Genomic DNA, 26,373 nt, shown 5'->3' with positions numbered 1-26,373 from the left:
CACTGTCAACTGAAAAATCAGAGTATTTTTTACCTACTATTGTTATATTGTTACCAGTAAGATTGCTGTCACTGAGTTACAGTAGAGAAAAACTTTTTTTCTCTATTTTTCATTGTATTTGTGTATTTGACAGCATTTTGTGTGCATGCATTTTCAGTGTCCCCTGTGGTTTGTGTGGGTCTTTCACACAGCAATAGAGGCAAGAAAAATAGATTTTGACAATAGAAATATATGGTTATAAACCCACACAAACTGGCACAGGTACTATAACTAAGGCTACATTTATGTCACAGAGGTCATGGAAGTCACAGAATCCATCACTTCCAGAGACCTCTGTGACATTCTCTGCTTCAGCCCCAGGGGCTGCAAGACTCTGGAGCTGACAGCCAGTGGGGCCCTGGCAGAGTTCTGGCGACACGGGGCCCCTTGCAAATTTCCAGCGACAGGCGACAGAATCCTGAGGAGGCCCTCCTCAGGGTTCCAGTGATGGGCAACAGCCTCGCGTGGGAGGAGGGGGATGCCTCAGGCACAAAGATGGGGTATCCCATTTTCTCTTTGGGAAATATGGTCACTCTGCAGCTCCCAGCCGCCGTGAGCGGAGGGGAACCCCACAGCTACCAGCCACCACGGTGGTGGGAGAAACCATGGAGCTGCAGCAGCAAAAGGTCACGGCTTCCGTGAATTTTTGCTTATTGCCCATGACCTGTCCATGTCTTTTATTAAAAATAACCATGACAAAAGCTTAGCCTTACCTATAACATATTCTACTTCACTGATTAGATTTCAAGTTGATGGTGTTCTTTTAATAACTACCTGAAATTACATATTTTCATCAGGTAAGAATTATCTCTCCTGCTCCCTCGGGCAGGCACTTAGGAGCTTTACTTGTTTGGGCACCTCATTATAAAAGAACACTGATCAGTTAGGCCCCAGTCTTGCAAAGAAAACCATGTGGGCAGACTGCAGCAACCATGCAGAGACTTACAGAAGTCACCAAGGTTGCATGTGGGCACAGGTCTCTCCGTGTGGTTCCAATTTGCAGGATCAGAACCATATAGAGAGTACAGGGAAGGTGAAAAAAAATACAAAAAGTTGAGAAGATCGGATTTGGGAGGAAATCTTAACAGAATTTAGTGTATGTGCCTCTTGAAGGAGACAAAGGGAGTGGAGACATATAGCTCTCTATAAAATTTTAACATAATAATAATGTAATGAGGGGACCACAGCATTTCAAATCAGACGAGACACTAGATACAAGTCCCTATATTTAAATGCTGGAGTTTGGTGGTCAGACATCCTCAGTGAAGGGCTCGTGAATCTGAAGTTGGTTTTCCCTGCTGGTCCACCAAAACCTAAGTTGGCTGACTGTTAGCGCATGGTACAATGCCTGTCTCTCTTCTCCAACCTTTGTTTGAGGGGACTGAAGTAGAGTGCAGGCAGTTCATGTTTAGTTTATTTTGAGAAAATATTGCTTCCATTTTGCCTTTGGTTAAAATTACAAAAAGATTGGCAATAGTTAATTCTGTGTGACTTTTAGATGTTTTATCAGGATCTTATAGTTCAAGAAGTTTTGTGGTTTTGATGTTTGGTACAGCTCTTCCTGCAAGCTCTTTTTTCCTGAAGATCCAGTGAAGATTGTTAGGGCAAAAGGCCAGTATATATATGATGAACATGGAAGAGAATACCTTGACTGTATCAACAATGTGTCTCATGGTAAGTTTAAAATAACATTATTCATTATCAGGTTGTTCTAAATGAAGGCAACAATATTCTGGGAGAACTCAACCAAACAGAATAAAAACAGCATTTGTTTTTCTTATGGCAATACTATGTTGCATTGCAGAAGCCCAATTTTTTTGTCATTTTATTGGAAAAGGGTGGAAAACATCTCTTGGGGCTGTAATTTGGGCAATACATTTGATTTCTTGGTGTGTATACATGACATTTTCCCCATTTGCTTTCTGCCCAATCTTTGTAAAAACGCAGTAAACTGAAATTCACAAGCTTCCTGCTTAGGCAGCCAAAAGTAGATCAACTGTTTAGCTGTAAGTAATGAATGACTTTATAGGGTCTGTTCCATTTGTGTATGTTTTCCCATAAGGCAGGGGGTTTTGTGTATATTCTCCCCTAAGACTGTTTATTTGCTTACTCCTTGACTGCTGCTTCAGTGGAAAAACATGTTTCCTCTTGCATGTATTTGGAATCTATCAAAGTGGTCAAGGCTTATAGCCCTATGCAGAGCTATGCATTTGAAGGATTTAGAAGGCAGAGTGCGCACACAGTTCAGTGGATCAAACTGGATACTACCCCTGATTTAGCAAGCTGATACACAGGATTCCGGAAATCTGATTAAGAATATGAACTAAAGCAATTTTTTAACAAATACAACCAGAACAACTTGTGAACCAGATGACGCACCCTAATGTAGACTCTCCAAGCATACCCGCAGTGTGTTCCCTTTATTGCAGCAGTAGTGTATCAACAGTAGTGTCAGTGGGCAAAGACAATGTCAACTTCTGCACCATAAGAAATATGGGAGCAAGTCAGTGTGTATTTATCTATTTGTCAGCAACAAATGTCATAGGGAAAGAACTTGTATGAATGGAGAGAACATTAAAACTCCCCTTTTTTTCAGTTGGGCATTGCCATCCGGATGTAGTAAAAGCAGCACATGAACAGAATCAGTTGCTAAATACAAATTCTCGCTATCTCCATGACAATTTGGTGGATTATGCAAAGAGACTTTCTAAAACACTGCCTGAGAAGCTGTGCACATTCTATTTTTTGAATTCAGGGTAAGTATGAGGTATTACTAGTGATAAACTCGTAGCTATAGCTGAGGTATAGGTATAGTGACTATACACTTCATTGTAAGTAGCTAGCTGCAGGATCTTGTAAGTGTGGGTGTAGATCATGCATTGTCTGGTTTTGCAGACGAGATAATAATTTCAGACTTTTTGAGAAAGCTGCTGGATTTTATCCTTGTTAAACTTTTGCTGCTCTAAAGGTTTAAATTACCAAATTATTAGGAGAAAACAGACACAATGGTTTTGAAAAGCTTTTAAAAAGCAGCTTATAGAAGAAAACACGAACAGTTTATATTATTTAGATATGTTCTCGCTCTGGCATACTAAGGGGTGTTTTCCTTTTCTTGCTCTGTCTGTGATTGCTCTGGCTTACGTGGGACTTGCCAATCTTATTTTAAATTATTTTTGAGGTATGGGGATATTCAAGCACTCGATGCTGAAATTTGAAAATGTATTATTACATTTAATGATGCATTTAAATGTTTCTATTAATGTTCCCCATGCACTAAACAGAAATGTATACTATATTATCTCAGTATTGAATTACAGAACAAGACTAAATTCCATAATGTTTGTATCAACTAACACATACAAGTCCAGCTAACTACTTTTGCCAAGAAAATATACTATACATTAGGATATGAAGTAAAATACACTTTTGATACAAAAAACTATTTAAAGTATTCTGGTTTTGAAGAGCATTTTATTCTATTTCTAAGGCTCTGCTCTATCAGGCAATAATTTTTTTCAAATAATTGTAAATCTTTAAAGGCAGTACTATCTATACTGCAATAAAAGCAGTCAGCGTAAATTTAATTTTCATAGTATTAGCTTTGATAGCTTCTTGTCTAAACTGATTTATCATAGAATTATAGAACGGAAGGGCTGGAAAGGACACTGAGAGGTCATCAAGTTCAGCCCCCAGCACTGAGGCAGAACCAAGTAAACCTAGACCATGCCCGACAGGTGTTTGTCCAACGTGTTCTTAAAAACGTCCAGTGATGGGGATTCCACAGCCTCTCTGGAAGCATATTTCTGAGCTTAACTATCCTGGTAGTTATGAAGTTTTTCCTAATAGCTAACCAAAATCTTCCTTGCTGCAGCTTAAGCCCATTACTACTTGTCCTACCTTAAGTGGATAGAGAATAATTGATCCCTGTCCTCTTTATAACAGCCCTTCACATATTTGAAAATCTTCCCCCTCAGTCATCTTTACTCAAGACAAAAAGGCCCGTTTTTCAAACCTTTCCTCATCGCTAAGGTTTTCTAAATCTTTTATAATGTTTGTTCTCCTCGGGACTCTCTCCAGTTTGTCCACATCTTTAAAGTATGGCGCTTGTAACTGAACACAGTAGTCCAGCTGAGGCCTCAGTGCTGAGTAAAGTGGGACAACTACCTCCCCATCTTACATACAACTCCCATTAATAAACCCCATAATACACCTTTTTTACAACTGCATTACATTGTTGACTCATAATCAATTTGTGATCCACTATAACCCCCGGATCCTTTTCCACACTACTACCACCTAACCAGTTATTCCCCATTTTGTAGTTGTGCATTTGATTTTTCCTTCCTAAGTGAAGTACTTTGCAGTTGCCTTTATTGAATTTCATTTTGTTGAATTCAGACCCGTTGTCCAATTTGTCAAGGTCACTTTGAATTTTAATCCTGTCCTCAAAAGTACTTGTAACCCCCTTCCAGCTTGGTGTCATCTGCAATTTTTATAAGCATTCTCTCCAACTCCATTATTCAAGTCATTAATGAAAATATTGCATAGTAACAGACCCAGGACTGATCTTTGCGGCACCCACTAGATACATCCTCTCAGTTTGATAATGAACCATTGATAACTACTCTTTTGAGTATGGTATTTCAACCAGTTGTGCACCCACCTTATATTAATTCCATATAGACTACATTTCCCTTGTTTAGCTTATGAGAATGTCATGTGAGACTGTATCAAAAGCATTACTAAAATCAAGCTATATCACTTTTACTGCTCCCCTCATTCACTATGCCAGTAACCCGGTCAAAGGAGGAAATTAGGTTGGTTAGGCACGATTTATTCTTGACAAATCCATGCTGGTTATTCCTTATTATCCTCTGGATGCATACAGATGTATTCTAGTATCTTTCCATGTGTAGAAGTTAGACTAACCGGACTATAATTTCCTGGGTCCTCTTTGTTCCCCTTTTTAAAGATGGGTACTACGTTTGCCCTTCTCCAGTCCTCTGGGGCTCCACGTGTCCTCCAGAAGTTCTGGAAGATAATTGCTAAGGGTTCCAAGATTGCTTCAGCTAGTTCCTTAAGAATCCTAGGATTGTTAATTTCATCAGGCCCTGCCAACCTGACTATATCTAATTTATCTAAATATTCTGTAATCTGTTCTTTCCCTATTTGGTTTGTACTCCTTCCCCCCAGTTGTTAATATTAATTGTGGTGAGTATCTGGTCATATCCTTTTTAGTGAAGACTGAAGCCAAATAGGTATTAAACACCTCCGCCTTCTTGATGTCATCAGTTATTAGCTCTCCTTCCCTGCTAAGTAGAGGATCTACACTTTACTTCATCTTTCTCTTGCTCCTAATATATTTAAAGAACTTCTTACTACATTTTATGTCTCATTAGGTGTAACTCATTTTGTGCCTTAGCCTTTCTGATTCCTTCCCCATGTGCTTGTTCTTTTGTCTTGTTCCTTGGCAACTGTCTATGTTTCCACTTTTTGTAGGATTCCTTTTTGATTTTTCAGATTATTGAAGAGCTCTTGATGCAGCCATACTGGGATAGTTTGCAGTTCTGCCTTTAGTATTGTCTCCTTGAGAAACTGCCAGATCTCGTGAACCCCTTTTTCCCTTGATTTTCTTCTTATGGGACTTTACCTACCAGTTCTCTGAGTCTGTTAAAGCCTGCTTTTTGGAAGTCCATTGTCCTTATTCTGCTGCGCGCTCTCTCTCTCTCTCTCTCTCTCCCCTTAGATTTCATGATTCTAAGAAAAGGATCATTTCATGGTCACTTTCACCCTAATTACTGTTGGTCAGAATCAAGTCTAAGTTGGCCATCACCCTGGTTACTTCTATTTTCTGAAACAAAAAATTGTCCCCAAATACATTCCAAGAACTTTCTGGAAATTTTGTCTTTTGTCATATTGTGTTTCCAGCAGATATCTGGGTAGTTAAAGTCCCCCATGCTTACCAGGTCTTGTGTTTCAGATTTCTGTTTGTTCTAAAAAATGCGTCATCCACCCTCCTCTTCCTGATATGGTCTTTAGTAGACCCCCTACCATGAATCATCCCAATTTACCCCCCTTATATCAAAGACCTTCAACTGGTTTGTCTTTCACCTCCTTCTGAACCTTAGAACAAGTGTATATATTCTTGTGATATGATGCAACACCTCCTCCCTTTTTATCCTGCTTCTCCTTCCTAAATAAGCTATACCCCTATATTCCAGTCATGAGACTTATATTACCAAATCTCCCTGATGCCAGTTAAGTCATATTTTAGCTTATGTACTAATACTTCGAGTTTTTCCCATTTATTCTCATATGCCTTGCATTTGTGTATAGGCATCAAAGTTGTTGAGCAGACTCTCCCACTGATTTCCCTCTTGTTGCTCCTATGACCACATTTTAATTTTCCATGTCCACCCCAACACCTAGCCCTCTGATCAAGTTGCCTTTTTTATGCTAACTTTTGTCACCTGCCCTCTTTGAACCTAGTTTAAAGCTCTCCTCACTAGGTTGGTAAGTTACTGTATGCAGATGCTCTCCCCTTCTTGTTCAGGTGGACCCCCATCTTTTCCCAGCAGATCATCTTCCTGGAACAGCATCCTATGGTCAAAGAAGCATTCTAGCTATTATTATCCTTACTTGGCCTCTCTGTAATTCCTACCCTAAAATATAGTTCTTTTCAGGTAGTCCGATTTCTGTATAAGGGTATTAATTTCTGTTTTCAGAGATGATAATTTTTCTTTCAAACTAATCACGGCTATGATTGTTTTGGCCTGCTTCTGTGGTAATTTATATTATGTACTTACCCATTGTTGTAAAATGCTTTCAGATCTTCTGCTGAAAAGTGCTATAGAACTAGGCTTGGCAGAATTCAATTTTTATTTATTTTCTTTTAATCTATTTAAATTTTCAGTTACGCAAAATGGGGGCAAAGACAATTATTTAATGACAAACATTAAGAAAAAGGCTAAAGCACAAATTGTCAATATCACGTCAGAATATACAAAGTAATATCCTTGATTCAAACTCTAAATTCTCAAGCAGCATTTTTCTTATTTTGATTATCCTAGATGGAAATATTTTTCTATCTGCTTGTGTGTGTACAGTGAACATTTACCCATAAACACTCAAATCCTTTCATGCCTGTATCTAGTAAGTACAATTCAGTATCATAATCCTAGTCATATTCCAGCCCAGTGGCGTGCAGTTTTGCACCTGTGATTATTTGCCTGTACAACTGATGTCATTTGTGGATGCAAAATGGCACAGCAAGGAAGGCCAAGGTTTCAAATCCTGTCCATGTATGTGCAGTGAAATAGCTTTTGAATTTTCAATTGCAGATCAGAAGCCAATGATCTTGCCTTGAGATTGGCACGACAATATACAAAACATGAGGATGTTATTGTTCTGGACCAGTAAGTATATCAAACAACGTTTAATAATATCTACGGTATTTTATTTTTGTTTAGTAATTTGAATTGCCATTTCTAAAGAAAGGGCACAGTTTTATTCAAACTACCCCCTCTGCAAATTTCTTTGACATAATTTTGCCCTGTAGAGGTCCAAATGGAACTAGTGACTACACCTCTACCCCGATATAACGTGACCCAATATAACACGAATTTGGATATAACGCAGTAAAGCAGCGCTCGGGGGGGGGGGGGGGCTGCGCGCTACGGCGGATCAAAGCAGTCGTGCCAGCAATGCCCCTCTGCCATGTACATTGGCCAAACCGGACAGTCTCTACGCAAAAGAATTAATGGACACAAATCTGACATCAGGAATCATAATACTCAAAAACCAGTGGGAGAACACTTTAACCTGTCTGGTCATTCAATGACAGACCTGCGGGTGGCTATTTTACAACAGAAAAACTTCAAAAACAGACTCAACGAGAGACTGCTGAGCTGGAATTGATATGCAAACTAGATACAATCAATTTAGGATTGAATAAGGACTGGGAATGGCTGAGCCATTATAAACATTGAATCTATCTCCCCTTGTAAGTATTCTCACACTTCTTATCAAACTGTCTGTACTGGGCTATCTTGATTATCACTTCAAAAGTTTTTTTTTCTCTTACTTAATTGGTAAGACAACTCCCACCTGTTCATGCTCTCTGTATGTGTGTATATATATCTCCTTAATATAAGTTCCATTCTATATGCATCCGAAGAAGTGGGCTGTAGCCCACGAAAACTTATGCTCTAATAAATTTGTTAGTCTCTAAGGTGCCACAAGTACTCCTGTTCTTTTAAAGATTTTTTTGGCTCCCGAGGACAGTGTTATATTGGGGTAGAGATGTATAACAAAAAATAGTCTTTTAAAACACTAGCTAGCAAAGCAGACATAAGAAACAGCAAATATTCTGCATCTGGAGTTTTGGAGCTTAATTCTGATTTGATTCCTGATCACCACCAGCAGGCAATACTCCTCCTGATACACACTGCTGTGATAGTAGAAACAAGCCATTGAAAAGCCAAAGAAGTGGGGGATTGATGTCAGTTTCTTCTACCAAGTAAACGGGTGGAAAGTAGGAGCCAAAATCCCAAATACAGTCGACCTGGTTGATAAATTCCTGTGCAGCTATTTTGTGCCATGTGACTATATCTTGGTCAGCTGGAATTCTAGAAAACTGTGATAATATGGAAATTACTGTTTAGCTCTGCTGATACATTGTTTTTGTTTTAAGTGCTTACCATGGACATCTGACATCCTTGATTGACATAAGTCCATATAAATTCAGAAATCTAGAAGGACAAAAGGAATGGGTCCATGTGGTATGTACACAATGCAGCCTATATACCTTGACTATTTCAGTTAATTTATTATCCATCTCATCTGTGTCATACTAATCATAAAGCATTGTTCCTTTGTTCAGGCTCCTCTCCCAGACACATACCGTGGAATATACAGAGAAGACCATAAAGATTCAGTCCTAGCCTATGCCAACGAAGTGAAAAAAATAATTGATCAAGCACAAAAAAAGGGCAGAAAGGTGAAAAGATCTTTCCTAATCCATTTGCTGACTTTAGCAGTGGGAATGAGTAGTAGAGTTTATCAGCAGCAATAGACATTTCAGGACCATCCATGTCAGGGAATTAAGAAGCATGTAGATTGAATAAATGACAATTATACTTTCGTATTACATCCATCAAATATAATTTCTGAAGATTTGACTATATATAACAAAGTAATAGTTTAAAAACTATTCATCCAGCTATGTAGAGTTTGCAACTTGCCTATGTTACTGCACTAACTTTTACTATTTAGTTCAAATATTACTCTTCCAGATTGCTGCATTTTTCATTGAATCTTTGCCAAGTGTTGGTGGTCAGATCATTCCACCAGAAGGTTATTTCCAGATGATAGCAGAGTAAGTAGATCCCTTCAGAACCCTTTATACATGTTTTATGTTCTTATTTATCTAAACTGAGATTAGACACCACCGTCTTTATCACAACATGCAAATAGCTTAGATTTAGTATGCTTTTTGCTTTTTTAGTATGCTTTTGTCCTATTGAATTGTAAGCTCTTCAGGGCAGCAACATTATTACTATTTTTATGTAATGTAGAACAAGCATATTGGGTTTTTATTTCTAAACTGGTTAAAATATTTTCTGTTTAAATGTGCAGTATAATTCATGTATCAATTGAAGTATCACAATTTTATGCTACAAATTTTAGAGATGGAAGTTGAGTGCCAAAAGTCTAAAATGTCCCTATTATGTTACAGACACGTACACAAGGCAGGAGGAGTTTTTGTTGCTGATGAAATTCAGGTTGGCTTTGGCAGGGTTGGCAAATGTTTTTGGGCATTCCAGCTTCAGGGAGAGGATTTCGTGCCTGATATTGTCACTATGGGCAAACCAATGGGAAATGGGCATCCCATCGCCTGTGTAGCAACAACTAAAGAAATTGCAGAAGCATTTGCAGACACTGGAGTGGAGTATTTTAATACAGTAAGTGAAAAGTTAACCAAATCATTGTTTTCTGGTTACATGACCAACTAAATGTAAAAGAGGACATCACTGTTTAAGTGTCACAGTCCTGTAGGATACAGGTAACACGTTAACTGAAAGCAACATTGAGCAGTTATAGTCCACAAACAATGGAGGAAGGTTTTCGGCTGTTAATGTTGAAATATTTATTGATACGTAAAAACTGTCCTTTAATTTTTTTTCTCCCTATGTGCCTGACACTGTCTTTTTTTCCCTTTGAGCTTAGTTTGGAGGAAATCCTGTTTCATGTGCAATAGGTTTAGCAGTTTTAGATGTGATTGAGAAGGAACATCTTCAAGCACATGCCACACAAGTAGGCAACTTCTTGATGGAATTACTGAATCAGCAGAAGGTCAAGCATCCTATCATTGGTGATGTCAGGTATCAACAACCAATTCACATTTTCAGATAGTTTGATTTAGGTCAGCATTTATCAAATCGGAGCAACAAAGGTTGTGGCAAGCTCTTTAAATCTTGTGTTAACAGGCAATGCATCAACTAACATTCTAATATGGAACTATAATGGGTCTGCATTCTTCACCAATTCAGCATCACAAATACTTTTTGCGTATCTCTTTCCCTCCCCCAGCCCCATACAAGCTACTACAAAGATTGACTGACTTTCACTTGACTAAAATGTCTAGACTTGAATTGGCCTAGAAACTGACACCCTTATGATGGCACTGCCAGATCCAAGTTAAAACACAGATATGGAAACTTGCATTGATTCTGCCATCTCTAAATTCACACACAGAACTTGAACTCAATCGGGGAATTAGAGTGAGCAGGGGGAAAAAATTAAAATCTTGTCTTGCTGTATTAATTACATTAATGACAGCGCCTCGTCTGTGTTAAGACAACTAGTAGTACCCTTTTTCTATCCCTTTAACAAACTAATCACGTTAGTAATAGAATTAGTGAAATATGAAAATATTACATACATAAAATTGTGATACTTCAATTGATACATGAATTATACTGCACATTTAAACAGAAAATATTTTAACCAGTTTAGAAATAAAAACCCAATATGCTTGTTCTACATTACATAAAAATAGTAATAATGTTGCTGCCCTGAAGAGCTTACAATTCAATAGGACAAAAGCATACTAAAAAAGCAAAAAGCATATACAACAGTATATGCTCATAGGACAGTCGCTGCTCCACTTCTTTGTAAATTATTCCTAATTCCTTCTAGCTGATTTTAGACTGAATACCTGTTTTTTCTTTTAAAGGGGTGTTGGATTATTTATTGGAGTGGATTTGATAAAAGATCAAGAGAAAAGGACCCCAGCTACTAAAGAAGCTGAGTATTTAATAACAAGGTATTTTTTTAAGTACATACATATGTGGTTATACATTAATCCATGTGATTTAACAATGTTGTAGCACTTAATGAAACAATGTTGTGAGAGGCAAGTACTAATCATTCAACACTTATACAGCATATATATAACTATGTGCATAGCCACCGGGGACTAAAATATTATGCAGACACCAAGATGATAAAATGGGTATTAACACTGAACTTGTCAATCTCCAAATACGGCTCAAAGTGATGTCTTATCCTTGAAGACTCACTGATGTCATTGGGAAGTTTGCGTAAAGTTCATAGGTAGAATAAGACTTATGTAGTAACCAAACTTTTAAATAAAGTCACCCAATTCTTCAAAAAGTACTGAGGCTCCAATAACGCCTGTTTTTTGAAATTTTGGCTTTAGTGTATGCCAGTGGGCTGGTGTTTCTTTAAACTATAAAAAGAAGCGTTGAGGATTTCAACAGTTTCAAATTACACTGTGCTGACACTTGGTATATAAAATGTCAGTGTATACATCAGAGAATGTAATTTGGATTGCATCTTGCATGCAGTCCTTAATGTGAATTTCTGTTAAAACATAAAGTAATCCCCTCTCATCTAAGCTACTTAAATATCCTGAATATTAGATGATGATCTACAACTTGACAATTTGTGGTGATTGGACCACAACACTTGGAGGACAGAGAATTTTTCTGGAGTCTCTATTATGCTGCCACTGCAGTAATTAATATTTCAAATATTAAGAAAAATAAATAGATTACATTTTAGGTCAAATTATTAAAAGAATTTAGATTTTTAGACAAATCTTCTTCCCTCTCTAGATTAAAGAGAGAATATATTCTGTTAAGTACAGATGGTCCAGGAAGAAATGTGCTTAAGTTCAAGCCTCCACTGTGCTTTACTATGGACAATGCCAAATTAGTTGTGGACAAAATGGATGAAATATTAACAGGTAAGACTGTCAGATTAATTTTCAGCAGTTTTGGTTAGCGGGCTGAGCAAGAACTCTCCTGTTCTAATAATCTTGGCTCTGTCACTACTGTAGTGTGACCAAGGGGAAGCCATTTAGGGCAACTTTTTCAAGATGGTTTCTAACTTTAGGTGATGAATTTGAGGCAGTTGGGCCTAATTCTCAAAACTGCTTTGCACATGTGAAAGTTAGGCCATCATTACCTATAGTAAAGCACCTAAAATTGAAGGCCATTTTAGAAAATTTTGGCCTTAACCTGTCCAGTGAAGCTCTTTAAGAGGTGAACACAATTGTACTTAATGGGGGATAACTGTGTGGGGCGCTCTCAGAACAGAGGGATACCTAGTAAAGGTGGTCTCTTGCACACGTTCATTATATTTATCTGCTGACCAGGCACATGTTGAGAATGAGTTCGATACTTTGCATCTCTAAACTATTAACTTTTTTTACGTTTGCAGTTAGCTCAGTGGGTCATTAATGTCTTATGTCTGAACATTGTTATGAATTTGCTTGCATTTCAGACATGGAAAGAGAAAAGACATGTGAGCTAGTAGGAAGCCACCATTAACTTTAGGCCTCAGCTCTATCTGGCCAGGTAAGCATTTTATCTTTTGCAGTTTGTTTAATTAGAATCACTAAACTAGTAATAACAATGCATTTGGTGTAAAGATCTAAGCAATCAAATGTTTGTCACATTTTTGCAAAATAGATGACCCCTTCTGATATTCTAATCACTATTTTGATTTATGTAGGATCATTTCAGCTTCTCAGCCCCCACAACCATCTATTCTCCCTCAAGTGAAATGCCTGTTTTTTGATATAATTAAATCTTTATCCTTAAAGCACTTCAAAATTTGACTACTCCAATAGCAGCTGGATCCTTTAGATCCTGCTGCTATTAAAAGAATATCACCCATTGTGCTGTCTGTTTATGGTGATAGAGAGGGTAGTTGATTTTCAATGTATTTCATTGTGTTGGTTGCTGCTTATGTGACTGCTCTACTGAACCCTTGAGTAAGGCAAGCACAACTTGGTCCATTCTGGAATCTACTCTATTCTCCTGGAGTAATCAAAGAAGAAAAACCAAATACTCTGTGAGCTTCCTATAAGACATAGGCCCTAACCTATTTCTGTTGATGTCATTTGGAATTTTGCCAGTAAAGGGAGTGGCAATAAGACCAGAAGCAAAAACACAATGTGGTGAACTAAGGAGAAACACTAAGATGCTTCTGCATTGCACGGGAAGTTAACTTTAGTTCAAGCAAAGGCTGTATTATCAGCTACAGCAGGTCATGCCCACATTACCTGTTTTATTCAAGCATGAAAAAGTTGCTTTTGAATTAACATATAAGCAGCATACCTTAACTAGTATTTAGTCTAGATTTGTGAAATTAAACAGCGTGTAGAGAAATCTTAAGGCCTGATTTAATTGTCATTAAGATTAGAGATGCTGACTGCTGTAGGGGCTGGATGTCAGCTTTCAGGTGTATGCAATGTAACTGATCACAAAAACTTTGAAGATAGTTCTCCTTTTTAGTTGCTTATTTCCTATATCATTTATAGAAGAAACAGTTGCTACAGTACATGGCAAAGAGTCTGCAACTTTGCTTTAAATACAATGTAGGAGGAGAGGCATTGACCTGGTTAATTTCCTTCATGTAAAGAAAAATATGAAACCTGATACATACTCTACAATGTCTTATCTTTCATCTCTAGGTTCCAGACAGTAATTTGACAAAATCTATTACAAAGGATCATTAAATCCCCATAACTAGTGCACATTTAGGCTAAACAATTACATTTGAATTTGCAACGTTTAGTAACGCTTCTGTAGCGGTGAAAATCTTTAGAGAAAATACATAGGCATTATGATATAGTTTGCTTCAGCTGTAGGAAAGGTGGTATGGGATTCACTTAATTAGCAGCCAGTTTCAGAAAACAATGACTACCCAGGAGTTATTTTCCTATTCTAGCTCTTACGTCCCACACTTTGCGGCGTTTCATTTTTCTGGTTTGAGCTATTCCAGTGACTATAACCATCTGAGCTTGGCCAAACATTCTGCCATCCCATAGAACCCAACAATCATGTGTATCTGTCCTTATTTTGCCATACTTCAGTGTCTCACCAAGTACACCACCTGATTTATTTTGTGCCCATATAAGGTCTAAACAGCTAGACTGGTTTTCAGCCATAGGTTTCAAACAGATGGTTCTCAGTCCCAAACTCTGTACAAAAGTTCCCTATGAATTGCCTTCTGAGGACACGTTTAGTGAGGAAAGAGGAGGTCCAATCTAAACTGCCCACAGATGGCATTCTGTGTCTTTAACGGACACCAGAGTACGTATGGGCAATGAAGCATAGCATAGGAGACCTTTGTATATGTTGCATGCTCTCACTGGGTAGTTTGAGATTCTCTTCAACAGAAATGGAACATGTCTCAACTACAACAAAAAAGGAATGGTAAACTCTGCTTTGGAGTATAAGCACCCTCAGTTTTTGCTTCAGGCTCTAATCACTATGCACCCAGGATCCAACTCCACAAGTCTGTGTGACAGCCTGCTCCTTAACTTGCACTTGCTGGCTAATGCACCATTATCCCTGGTGAAGTGTACAAATCTTCTCTGCTGAACTGTTGCTAGAACTAGTTAAAGGATCTGCTTATTTCCCACTCCCCAAACCCCCATGGTTATGTAATTATTTAAGTTCGCAGAGTTCAGCTTGATTCTTTTGGGGGGGCCTGTGGCACGTAGGATTACTTGTGTTCCATTTTATTTTGCATGCTCCCATACCTTGAGGGGAATGAAAAGGTAGTGAGCATGTGGGCTAAATTCTGGAGTTTGTTGCTGTTCTTCCCTCCCTGATCTACCTGGAGCACTTCTATAGCAACTTTCAAAGAAAGTCAGACTCACAGGGTCTTTCCTGATGGCAGTGGGCTAGTACAACAGTAAGATACAGGAAGTTTTATACAGTCTAGAGCTTTAAGTACTCTCCAAGAATAAGATCTGAGGAAGGGGTAAATTTCTTAGCTGCATCTCCCACCACTTGATAGGCAGAGGCTATTTCCCTCCTGATTGCAGATTCCAGAGTGAGTTCAAACCTGTAGCACACCTGTGCCCCCTTTTCCAGCCTGCTGCCAGATAGTTCATTCCACAGGTGTGTAAAAACTTGAAGAATATGATTAGTAAGTAAGTGTACTGCCCACAGTAGGCCAAGGTCTACAACCAGAAGTATTGAAATTAAATAAATACTGTTCCCTGGCTAGGAAGCCATCCAGGGAGAGCAGAATTATGGGAGATGCTGCTAGCAGAAAGGATATCAGCAGGTAAGAGGTTTACAGTGCTGCAGTTTAGTATCTCCCACACATCCATTGCTTATGAGAAGTAGTGAGTAGTGAACTGAAATAGGGAAGGAAGAGAGAGAGAGAGAGAGAGAGAGAGAGAGAGAGAGAGGTTAACTGTCAGAGTTAACTGCACAAAATGGCAGTGCTGCTATACTAGACCATGGAAGCTGCTGCAGAGAACAGAAAACCTACTTTCTACAGCGTCTAATAAAGGTGTTAAACAGATTATTATGTTGCTGCCTTGCATATCTCTATTGTGGAAGCATAAGCTCTTTCCACCCACAAAGTCACCATAGATCTTGTGGAGTGAGCCTGGATGCATTGGGGACAGAAGCACTGACACCTTGGCAGGCAATAAAGCCCAATCTTCGTGTCAGTTTAGTACACCTGATATAAATCTTTAGTGCTCTTTAACCATCTGACGTGTGCTACAGTTTTTTCTGTTGGGTGCTGTGGCTTTGGACAGAATGAAGGGAGTATAATTTCCTTGTGAGGCATGGAATGATGATTCTGGGATTCTTAGCAGCATGTCATCATGTTACAATAGAGTTCTTATATGGTATAGAAGTGCCACTTCAGAAACTCACCTAGCAGCCATCATGGTAACTAAAAGACAGTTTTCATAGATAGGCCGAATGGAGATACAGGTCAGTGGCCCCACTGGTTGTGTGGTATGGGCTTTTAATGCCATTGGTAGGCTTCCACACCGATTGGCTGAACCACTTGAACTGCTCTGAGAAATCTGGATACCCGAGGGTTCTGTCAAGGAACCAGAGAATCCTGCCAATAGGATGTTTCTTATAAGCGGACACCTGGCATGTTATGGTGCTGGGCTAAAGTCTCTTGTCTACATCTTCCTGAATAAAGTCCAGGATTGTTGATATTTGTTGTACTGTTCTTGACACCATGAGCTAAACCTAGTCCACATGGAGGAGTAGGCCTTTAGTATTGAAGCTCACCTAGTAAAGAAGACAATTCCACTCCCAGTGGAGGATAGCTCTAGCACACCTAATACTTCCCATCTCAAGAGCCAGGCTATCAGCTGTAGATGATTTGGGTGCGGATGGAGGAATATGCCTTGGTAAAGGATGTCTTGTCTCACAGGTAGCTGCAACAGTGGCTCCAAGTTCAGTTCTATCCGATTAGAGAACCATGCTCTCCTTGGCCAGTGAAGACCTAGTATCTTTTCTAGAAGTAGAAAGATCAGAAATGCATATACAGGCCATAGTGCCATCTGTGCAAAAGAGCATCCATCCCCAGGGATTCCTCTGGTAGATCATTTCAATTGTTTGTTGTTCTTGTGATTGGTGACTAGGTTGACCACCAGAAAGCTGAACTTGTGCAAACTCAGAATGGACTTCCTGAGTCAGGCACTGTTCTGAGCCAAGTCTGTCTTGGTTCAGCTCTCCTTTTACATGTATTGCTCCTCTAGCAGGGAGAATCTTCTTTACCTGTTCCTCTCCCTCTCTTTTGCAAGTAGTTACTCCACATTCCGCATAGGTTAATATACACCAGAACAGGAGTCTTGTCTGACTGGATCAGAAGCCCTCGACGTAGTTCTGGAATCTCCATAGCACTAGTTTACACATTTGAGCTCCACAGGTTGATGCTCCTTCCCCAAGGGTTCCAGGTGCCTGGCACTGTCCTGTGCCCCAGATGTACTTCCCATTCCATCTAGGCACAAGTACCCAAGAGTCTGGAATGCATACAGGGAGACTCTTGTGGATGTTCTGTGGGATAATGCATTAGCTGAGTGTTCAACACATGGCTCAGAACCAGCACCTGATGCCTGCATTCTTGTGAATGGATCTATGCTTTTATTAGGAAGTACTGGAGGTAATGTATAGGGGACCTTGTCCATGGGTTTATTTCTGTGCATGAAATCAGGAAGATCAGCATCTGTGTTAATATTTAGCTATGGTCTCTTACGCACTTTACCAAGATAGATATCAAGTTCTGGATCTTGAGGAATTTGTCCAGGGATGGGTAGACCTCTGGTTGCTGAGGTGGATGCCATGGCCCTTGCACAAAGTCTCATTGCAGCCAGTGTGATCTGCCACCAAGGCTGCTGGGATGGCCTATCCTTCATAACTAGGCTACTGTGGCTCTTCCAAAGGGCAGGATAGTCTGAGGGTGGCCACTGAAACCTTGAGTCCCTTTTATCTCTCTATCAGGTGGTTCTTTGGGAGAGAGATTCAGTATGATTACTATATCTTTTGTAAGAGCTAGTACTGCAGCATTAATCTAGAACAGCATTTTGCTGAGGGGAGCTAGAAGAGTCTGGAAATAAGTAGTGGATTGCTGGTTCAAGGTGGCTGAGGCTATCCCACTGCTGATTATGCAGAGGGAGAAGGAAGAGTAGCTTTCTCTGCCCACAAAAGAAGAAAATTAAGTTGCCAAAGAACTGGTGGGAGCAAAGTGGTGCTTGACTGCTGCTGCAGAGGCAGCAGAGGAGGTAAGAGGAGCGGTTGTCTACACATGCACATGCCCTGGCCCTGCTACAGCTTTAGACTGCCTCTGGAAATTGCAAAGGGGGGGGATGGGAGAGAGAACAACCCATCTCTATGTGCTGTATTAAGCTATTTGGAAAAATGCAGCTGTAAAGCCAGAGATAGGGAGCAGCTTTAGTAGCTGAAATTATTTTTCATTAAGTCATGCTCAGTGTCCTTTAAACTAACATCTCTAAATCCATTCTGCCAAAAAGAAAAAAACCCTTACCAAAAAAAACACTTAAGCCCTAATTTGTAAACGAGTGCTAGAACTACATCTGCTGCTAGTCCTGACAATTTACCAAATGCTTCTACAGTAGATGGTTTCCACCAAGCCCACTGGCATTATTCCATTAACACTATTGCCCTTTTTAGGTACACTTACTCCAAATAGAGTTTAGTTTGCCTTTTGTACTAGGGAATGCAGTTATTTTAAGGTGGGAAAGGAAATGCTACAGAAGTTAAACACCATACAACAGAGAATGAACCATTAACAAGAGTCAGTTACTTGTATGCAAGGTCAACTTGTAGTCTTGGTTTTCACAGTTGCTCTGTTAGGTTAATCCTTTTAAGAACTAAAATTTCAGCCATACTGCTTATAATTGAGGTGTCTCTGCTACATTGCCACCTATCTAGCATAGCTTTGATATTTCAATGTCACTTTGAAATGATTCTTCCAGCTTCCATCAAGAAAGCCCAACAGTGGGTGCCATTAAATAGAGTACTCTGACCTGGTATTTGGAGTAGTCAGTAAACCTAGAATAAGATAGATACTGCAGTGAGTAGGTACAATGTAGGACAAAAAGTTTGTGAGGAATTGATATTCCTACCCCGGAGAAACAGTGTAGCCTGCACAATTTTGGACTGGCATTTTAAATATGTCAGTTTCATCGTTACAGGTTTTGTTCGCTTTAATTTATATAAAGCCAGAAAAGTTGTTTGTCTTTATATTAGAAATTCAAGTTCTGTCTATCCCACTTTTCCTGGAAGGCTGGAAAACTGGGGGGAGAAAAAGATTAAGTCACAAGTTCAAGGATGAGACCTGCACACAAATGAGGAGGAAATTTTTTAGTCACTATTTAAGACACCGTTTAACAATGCCTGTTAAAAGCAGGAGAAAAGAAGGATTCTTCCCCTTAGTCTTCCCTCCACCGTTCTCTGATCCTTCAATAAAGCTACCTGCAAACATCCATTCTCAATCTCTGCCTAGATCAGTGGTTCTCAACCTGCGGCCCAATCAGCACAGAGCTGCAGCCCATGTGACATCCTTAGTGCCATACAGGTAGTATTGGATGCACCCCACATAAAACAATGGTAAATAGGCTGAGAACCCTCTCGCCTAGTGTTTGGCGTCTTTCTAGAAACCAGAGGCAAAGTCAACTACTAGTACACAGTTAAGCTTAAAGGATCATTACAGTTGTCTGGAAGACAAGATATTCAAAAGCCACCACCACTCCTGGACAGCTCAATTTCAGTGAGGGATTTCTACTGAGTTTTCTGTTCTGTAATATCACAATTAAGTTGGGAGCAGATGCTCATTTTCAAGTGCGAGCACACCACTGACCAACACAGTCTAGTTTTAAAGTCCAACCTTTAACTGTGACGAGATTGCTATGAACAACTAATTTTACTTCAGTTCTGGAAGCAGTACACTACTCGAGTTGTACTGATACAGCTGAAGAATGGCACAAGACACTAGATTACACCTTTTTTATTTCAAAAGCTAGGATAGCTTCAATATCCATGTCATGGTGAATCAGAACACATGTAAAATACCTTACAATACATTAGATTCCAAAAAGGTACCAAAAAGTACAGTAAAATTAACACTTCCATTACAGGAAATGTATGACACAAAAACAATACAAAATAAAAAGGTGGAAAGTGACACTGGTTCCCTAAGATACATCTCATTCTGTACAACTGGAGTAATGCAGAGTCCATAGTAAACTCCAAGAGGCAGTCCCTAGTTGCAGAGCTGCAGCTTTAAGCAGACCCTCAAAATCAGTTTCAGTTTAACCTATTAATAAAATCATTAATTAATATCTTCAGCAAGACTGAAGTTTACACACCACACTGTCTAGACAACTAGTTATCTGTAAATATTAAACATGTAAGACATTTCCAGGGAGCTCTTGAGTAAGATGCACATTTAACAGGCCATAGAAATTTATTGTAAAGTTAAATTTGGTACATAATTGTAATATCCATCTACAGCATTGAGTACAAAACCTATGCAGTCATTTTCTAAAAGAGACCATGCCACTGCATACCTGAATAAATTTGATCAATATGGCTTGTAATTATTCTGATGACCACCACGTCTTGGACTTTTCCCATAATTTGCACTGCCTTGACCTACAAACAAGAGATCAAATGCATTAAACTGCTATTACTTATGGTGCTCATACCCAATACATTTCTCTTTACTTACTGTAATCATAGCCTGGTCCATATTCATAATACCCACATCCTGAATAATCATAGCCTCCATAGCCACCATAACCTTGCTGATAGCCGTATCCTTGATTCCCATAACCCTGGGTCCAGTAATTGCCATAACCTTGATTCCAAATTTGACTTTGAGCTACAGAAGGGAAAACCATCCACAAAATCCCATTTTAGTACAAGCATCTTAGTTCTGAATGCGTCCATACTTAAGTAGCGTGTGCAACACTTACCACCTCTTCCACCTCTGCCTCTTCCTCCATAGTTGCCTCTTCCTCCACCACTACTGAATTGTTGCTGCTGGTATACTTCCTTTGGCTGCGCTACCTTGATCTCACACTGAAAAAAAAGCAAGGAGAGCAATGTGCTTAAGTACAACACTGCCTTTGTAACTGAAAATGTAGAGTAGGTGAGCTGTGATTTTACTGGTCTACTACAGTGGCTCTCAACCTTTCCAGACTACTGTACCCCTTTCAGTAGTCTGATTTGTCTTGTGTACCTCAAGTTTCACCTTACAAAAAACAAAAATAAACACTATTACTGAAAAATTGCTTACTTCCTCCTTGAGAGCCACTGGTCAAGAGGATCCAAATAAAGAGATAGCAGAAGTTTAAGTTGGTACTCTTTTGCAGATTTGAGATTTTAAATGAACAGTGCTTGTGGATATTCCGCTCTTGTTTACTGCTGCAAGGTCACCAGGGAGTGCTATTAAAGGGGCACAGTCAGACTAAAGTCAAAATGATCATGTTAGATTTAATAGCTGTTGTAGTGATTTTAAGTTTAAATTTTGTGCATTTAACAGCACTTCAGCTAATTTATTGGTGTAGGTCTCACAGTAAAGTTACCTACCCTAAAATATTAAAGTTATTTTAAAACCACAAGGGGACTTGCACAAGTGTAGCAGCTGAACTCATTTTCTGAGGTTAACACTATCCTTTACAAAACTTGCTGCAGTATCAGCAGAAAAGTCTATTCTTTGAGAAATCCTAGAAGAGTATGTATGCATGTCAGAGCCCTTCAGGTAATAGTCCAACTTAACTAATGAAATACAAATTGTCCTTACTGCATCCGTGTACCTGAAGACCAGAAATGAGTCACTACAAACACAATTATTTCAGAAAGCATGAGATTCAGTTTAAACTAGATACCAACCTCTGAAATTGGGGAAATAATTGCTTCAGTTTGAATCATTTCCTACCTTGCTTCCGCTAACATTATGGAATTTTTTTTCCAAGATCTTCTTGACTGGATCTTCTTCCTTGAAAGTGATGAACACAAAGCCTCTCCTTTTGTTGGTCTTTGGATCCATTGGAAGTTCAATTGCTTCAATCTGAAAACATTAAATATTACACCTTCAGGACCATTACTTTTCACTGTATTGTTACATTCTGTATTTCATGCCTGAACAGGTTAGCATTATCATGGTATTTATGTAACAGAATAGCATAAACTTCCTTTAAGCCAATTCATACAAGTTTAGAGCTCTAGCCTTCCAAAATAGGATTTAAATATGGGGATAAATGTTCCCAAATTACAGAACAAGTACTCAATTAGACCACAAAAATGTCAAGTGCACATCTGGCAATTTCTGCCTTGAGCTGTAGTGATGGTCATCTCTCTTTACGTGCATGACTTTTTGAAAGTCAAACCCTTAATTTTAAGTTACTACTATAACAAATGCTTAGTGTTTTGAATAGTTCAAGGAATTTTGGAACAGAAGTTATGTAAACTTGAAGATCCAGTCTATGTTCAGTTTACAAAATATAATTACAGCATATTCTGCTGTATTTCAGCCCATACCAGGATTAAAGTTACATACCTCTCCAAACTCTCCAAAGTATTCCCGGATTTTCTCTTCTGTGGCTTCAGGGTTAAGTCCACCAACAAAAATTTTCTTCACTGGATCTTTTTTCATTGCCATGGCCTTCTTGGGGTCAATAAGTCGCCCATCTAACCTGTGTTCTTTCTGTTCCAATACCTGCAAATAATTTGGTATGGCAAGATTAATTCATGTAAAAGGAGATTTTCACTAGAATTTAGAAAGATCGGAGGTATAATCTTAAACTCACCTTGTCAACACTTCCAGCTTCTTTGAACAAAATAAATCCAAAACCTCTTGATCTTCCTGTGTTCGGGTCCATCTTTATTGTACAGTCAGCCACTTCACCAAATTTAGTGAAGTAGTCTTTCAAGTCTTTTTTGCTTGTATCCCAGCTGAGGCCACCAACAAACATTTTCCTGAAATTTCATAGGGGTAAAATTATTAAATTAGGAATTGTTACAGCAGTAGACAGCATGATGTACATTAATATCTATATGCCTCCTGTGCATTGTGAGGAACAAGGCCAAAGGCAAGAAGTGCATTCAGTGGCCTGTTAATATATGCCATTTCAAAGGTATTGCTATTAAAGGACTTGGCAATCTTTTGTATTTCATTTTAAAGATCTTTATCCAAATTAAAAGGATTTATGCAGTGTTTCCTAAGAGTTCTTGGTGCAAGAAGATGAGCACAGAGACATTACTCAGTTACTGTTAGAAACGAAGGTTTGTCCTCTTTAAACCTCAATATTCTGTTAACAGCACTTTACTGACTGCCACTTATAACTTTCTAGCTTATAAAAAATAAATTTGAAATACTTAATATTCTCAATTTAGTTTTTGGGATAAGAGTTAACATCCATAAAGCTGAAGCATGTGCTTTTGTATTCAAGGATTTTGGCCCAGTTCCTCAACATGGTTAATGTCACATCTACATGACAAATGGTTACAAAATGGTATCAGAGGAAGGGAACAACCAACGTATAATTCTATAGATAGAACCCTGAAAGCTCTTTGTTAAAAAAGGTTTATGAAAGGCAGCCAGAAAGGGGTTTCCCTACTCTCTTGCATAGTAAATTCAAGACTATCTAGTTTAGAAAATTTGAGTATTCGTGAAATTGACATCAAGGGTAGGAAGTGAAAACTGAGCCACCAACAGGGAAGAGATTTAAATCAAGACATTTAGAACTTAAAAGGATATTCAGCTCCCCCAGCTCATCTATTCAGATTAGAGTTCAGAGAACAATTCAAGATCCAACAGGAACTCCAGCAAAGCCCAGGAAGATGGCTATACTTCACATCATGGTATTTCCAAGGTAACACGTATAACTTTAATAACCTTAAAGCCTTTCACACATCTCTAGGGCTGAATTCAGAGCCCTGACATTGTGTAAAGGCAGCCCAGCTGGTTAGTTCCACAGTTTGTCTACTTCTAAGTGAACTGAAGTAACTAGAGTTATTTGAGGTTACTTTTTGGCTTCCAATTCAATCTAGTTGATAATTTAAGTGTTCCCAGCAAGGAAAAAGCCTTAAAATGTATGTTACTCCATCTATCTTTTTATATAAAAAGAGCTGTAATTATCAGGCAAGTGGACCATTTCCTGATGGAGAGATTCTAGTTTGCACCTGCTTTAAAGAGTACACGTCATTAGTCCAACTGGAAAGTAAGAATGTGTTTTTGAACAGTTCATCCTGACAGCCACAATAACCCCACCCTTGCAAAATGGTTAAATTTACCAAACTAGGCATACACCCTTTACCATGAGGTGTGAAGATCACATAAATCTGAATTTTTGCAAGGCTTCTTTAATCTGCACTGACTGACAAATAGGCTTGAGTAATCTACAGTGGCACTTTTGCTTTAATGGCAAGACAATTCTGTAGTTACACTTTAGAGATTGCATTGTATGGTGAAGTCTGGCAGTTTAGTATTACAATATCCTGTAATGCTTTCAAATCGTTTATAATACAAGGATCTCCAACAGTTTCATCCCTAGATTTTGGGGCAAATTCTAGTCCCTGCACAGAAAAAAGATCAACTCTCATGAGGAAGCAGGTAAAGTAGCACATCACATCTCCTACTCTGCTGCAACCATCGGTGTGCACTGTACTTCAGAGAATTCAAAAACTCTGCCCTACACATTGATTTGCACAGTAAATTATCCAGTGGCCTAGCTCCCACACTCCTCAGGCCTGCTGGACAGGCAAACTGTCATAAGGAGCAGAACCATGCCATTGTGAAGCATCCAAAGATTGGAGGCTCATGTGAGTATATTTGGACCTTAATCACAAGGCTTCAAACTAAGGACAGAAGTTAAGCTTGAATGGAAAAGAGTGGCGTAATCCACAACTCTCCAAAATACAGCGCATGTGTATTTTTCAAAACAGGCATAATTGTGCACTAGTAGGCACCAATATGGGGGTGGTAATAGTAGTAAGTCCCAAGAGACAGTTGGATGAGAGCCAACACTGGAAAAACGACACCCTCTCTCCCAAAGTCACAAGAGATTAAGGCCTTGTGTACATTAGAAAATTAAGTCATTTTAACTGCATCACTCGAGGGAGTGAAAAATTCACACCTCAACTGCATAATTAAGCCAACCTAACCCCCAGCATGGCAGTGCTAGATTGACAGAAATTTTTTCCCACCTCCTGAGCTGGTGGCTTTACCTACGCCAACAGGCAAAACCTCCTATCAGCAACATAGGTAGTTGCATCTAAGCTGAAGTGCCACAGTGGTGCAGCTGCAACTATGCCACTGAAGCATTTCAAATGTAGCCAAGCCCAGTTAGCCGACAATGCACCAAGGAATATACTGTAGTAAGTAGTGTAGGGCATGTAATGCAAGTGTTCCCTTTCTACTCTATGATGCCATCTCTCCCCCAGATACTTTCCTAGACTCCCACCAACCATTTTCAGGGAGACGGGATCTTCAGGTACGTTATTCAAAACCGGCCGGGAGTGGGATTAGACTCAATAGTGGAGGGGGCCCGGCCCCCATTCCGCAGAGCGGGAAAAGCCAGGCCCTGCCAAGCTTCCCGGCTCTGAAACCCGCAGAGGCTCTGAAACCCGGGAGGGGCGCCGCAGCCAGAGGGGAGCGAGGCGAACTCTGCCATTTCAGAGCGCGAGGAGCCAGCAGGCTGCATCCCCGCCCCTCCCCCAGCCTCCACATGGCGCCAACAAAAGGCAGCTCCAGAACAAAGGGAAGGCCTCGGCTGCTGCAGTGCCCGGCCTGCTCATTGGCCGCCGGGCGGTGCCGAGCCTGCCCTCCACGGCGGGGAGGTTCTGCGGCCCTACCCCAAGCGGCCGAGACGGTCTGAGCGGCCGGGCCTCCTACCCTCCCCCGCCATTTCCGTTACCGCGAAAGGCAGCCGCGCGCGCGGCCTACTGATCCGCGACCGCGCGGCACATGGCGGCGGAGAGCGGGGCCCGCGCCTCCGCCCAGCCACCGCCAGAGGGGCCCGCGGCGAGGGGCGACACCTACCCCGCATCCTCCTCGTTCTTGCTGGCGTTGATCTGGTCGCCTTCGGCTCCGTTCTGGCTGGCGGCCACCGGCGCCGCCGCTCCGCCGCTCTCGGCCTGCTGCTCCCCGGCGCCTTCGGCCGCTTCGTGCCCGTTCTGGGTGGCGTCGGCGGGATCCGCCACCTGCTGCTCCACTTCGGACATCCTGCCCGTCTCCCGAGGCTGGAGACAGAACCGCCTGCGACACAAGCGTAGCGCACGGTCAGAAAGGCCGCGGTCCTGCCGCCCGCCCCGCGGCTCGGTCCAGGCCCGCCCGCCCGGCGAGACTCACCTTAAAACCCGCTCTCGATAAAATCCGGGCCGGCCGGAATCGGATTAAAATCCCCGCGTGAGCTCGACCTGGGATCCCTTCGCGCGGCGCTCGGCTGCTCTTCGACTGGCCCCGCCGTCACCCCTCCCCCGCGAGAGACACGCACTCTCCAGCCCG

The 26,373-nt window shown here is 40.2% G+C and overlaps 2 protein-coding genes across 4 annotated transcripts in view; one reads left to right on the top strand and one right to left on the bottom strand.

Annotated features, from left to right (window-relative positions):
* The window catches only part of PHYKPL (5-phosphohydroxy-L-lysine phospho-lyase), a 24,248-nt gene extending 2,319 nt beyond the window's left edge, over positions 1-21,929 (top strand). Inside the window, exons 2-13 of the mRNA XM_065410068.1 lie at positions 1,595-1,713; positions 2,636-2,795; positions 7,380-7,454; positions 8,732-8,819; positions 8,921-9,037; positions 9,333-9,415; positions 9,776-10,001; positions 10,267-10,421; positions 11,276-11,365; positions 12,180-12,310; positions 12,850-12,923; positions 21,842-21,929. Coding sequence (XP_065266140.1) covers positions 1,595-1,713; positions 2,636-2,795; positions 7,380-7,454; positions 8,732-8,819; positions 8,921-9,037; positions 9,333-9,415; positions 9,776-10,001; positions 10,267-10,421; positions 11,276-11,365; positions 12,180-12,310; positions 12,850-12,896 — 1,291 coding nt within the window. The 3' untranslated portion in view covers positions 12,897-12,923; positions 21,842-21,929. The remainder of the gene's footprint in view (positions 1-1,594; positions 1,714-2,635; positions 2,796-7,379; positions 7,455-8,731; positions 8,820-8,920; positions 9,038-9,332; positions 9,416-9,775; positions 10,002-10,266; positions 10,422-11,275; positions 11,366-12,179; positions 12,311-12,849; positions 12,924-21,841) is intronic.
* HNRNPAB (heterogeneous nuclear ribonucleoprotein A/B) lies at positions 8,705-26,373 on the bottom strand. Of its 3 annotated transcripts, none has more exons than XM_065410070.1 (9): positions 26,218-26,373; positions 25,909-26,124; positions 22,676-22,844; positions 22,426-22,584; positions 21,805-21,936; positions 20,840-20,945; positions 20,593-20,745; positions 20,432-20,516; positions 8,705-8,789 (listed from the first exon to the last, which is right to left on the bottom strand). In XM_065410070.1, the coding sequence occupies exons 2-8, from the start codon at positions 26,088-26,090 to the stop codon at positions 20,446-20,448; spliced, it is 972 nt and encodes a 323-aa protein (XP_065266142.1). In that variant the 5' UTR covers positions 26,091-26,124; positions 26,218-26,373; the 3' UTR covers positions 8,705-8,789; positions 20,432-20,445. The 3 variants fall into 3 exon arrangements, with proteins under 3 accessions (XP_065266142.1, XP_065266141.1, XP_065266143.1); XM_065410069.1 differs by lacking the exon at positions 8,705-8,789 and adding an exon at positions 19,854-20,178; XM_065410071.1 differs by lacking the exons at positions 8,705-8,789; positions 20,593-20,745 and having other exon boundaries at positions 20,250-20,516.

The sequence above is a fragment of the Emys orbicularis genome, chromosome 8 (genome assembly GCF_028017835.1).
Source record: "Emys orbicularis isolate rEmyOrb1 chromosome 8, rEmyOrb1.hap1, whole genome shotgun sequence".
Taxonomy (NCBI): Eukaryota; Metazoa; Chordata; order Testudines; family Emydidae; genus Emys; species Emys orbicularis.
This window is presented reverse-complemented; position numbering and strand designations above follow the sequence as displayed.

What these genes read in the sequence shown, in the direction of transcription:
- HNRNPAB (XM_065410070.1), bottom strand. Translation starts at nt 26,090, where the DNA reads ATGTCCGAAGTGGAGCAGCAGGTGGCGGATCCCGCCGACGCCACCCAG. An exon ending in ACTTTGGAGAGTTTGGAGAG is followed by an intron (nt 21,937 to 22,425) that starts GTATGTAACTTT and finishes TAATGTTTTCAG; the next exon opens with ATTGAAGCAATTGAACTTCC. An exon ending in ATAATGTTAGCGGAAGCAAG is followed by an intron (nt 20,946 to 21,804) that starts GTAGGAAATGAT and finishes CTTTTTTTTCAG; the next exon opens with TGTGAGATCAAGGTAGCGCA.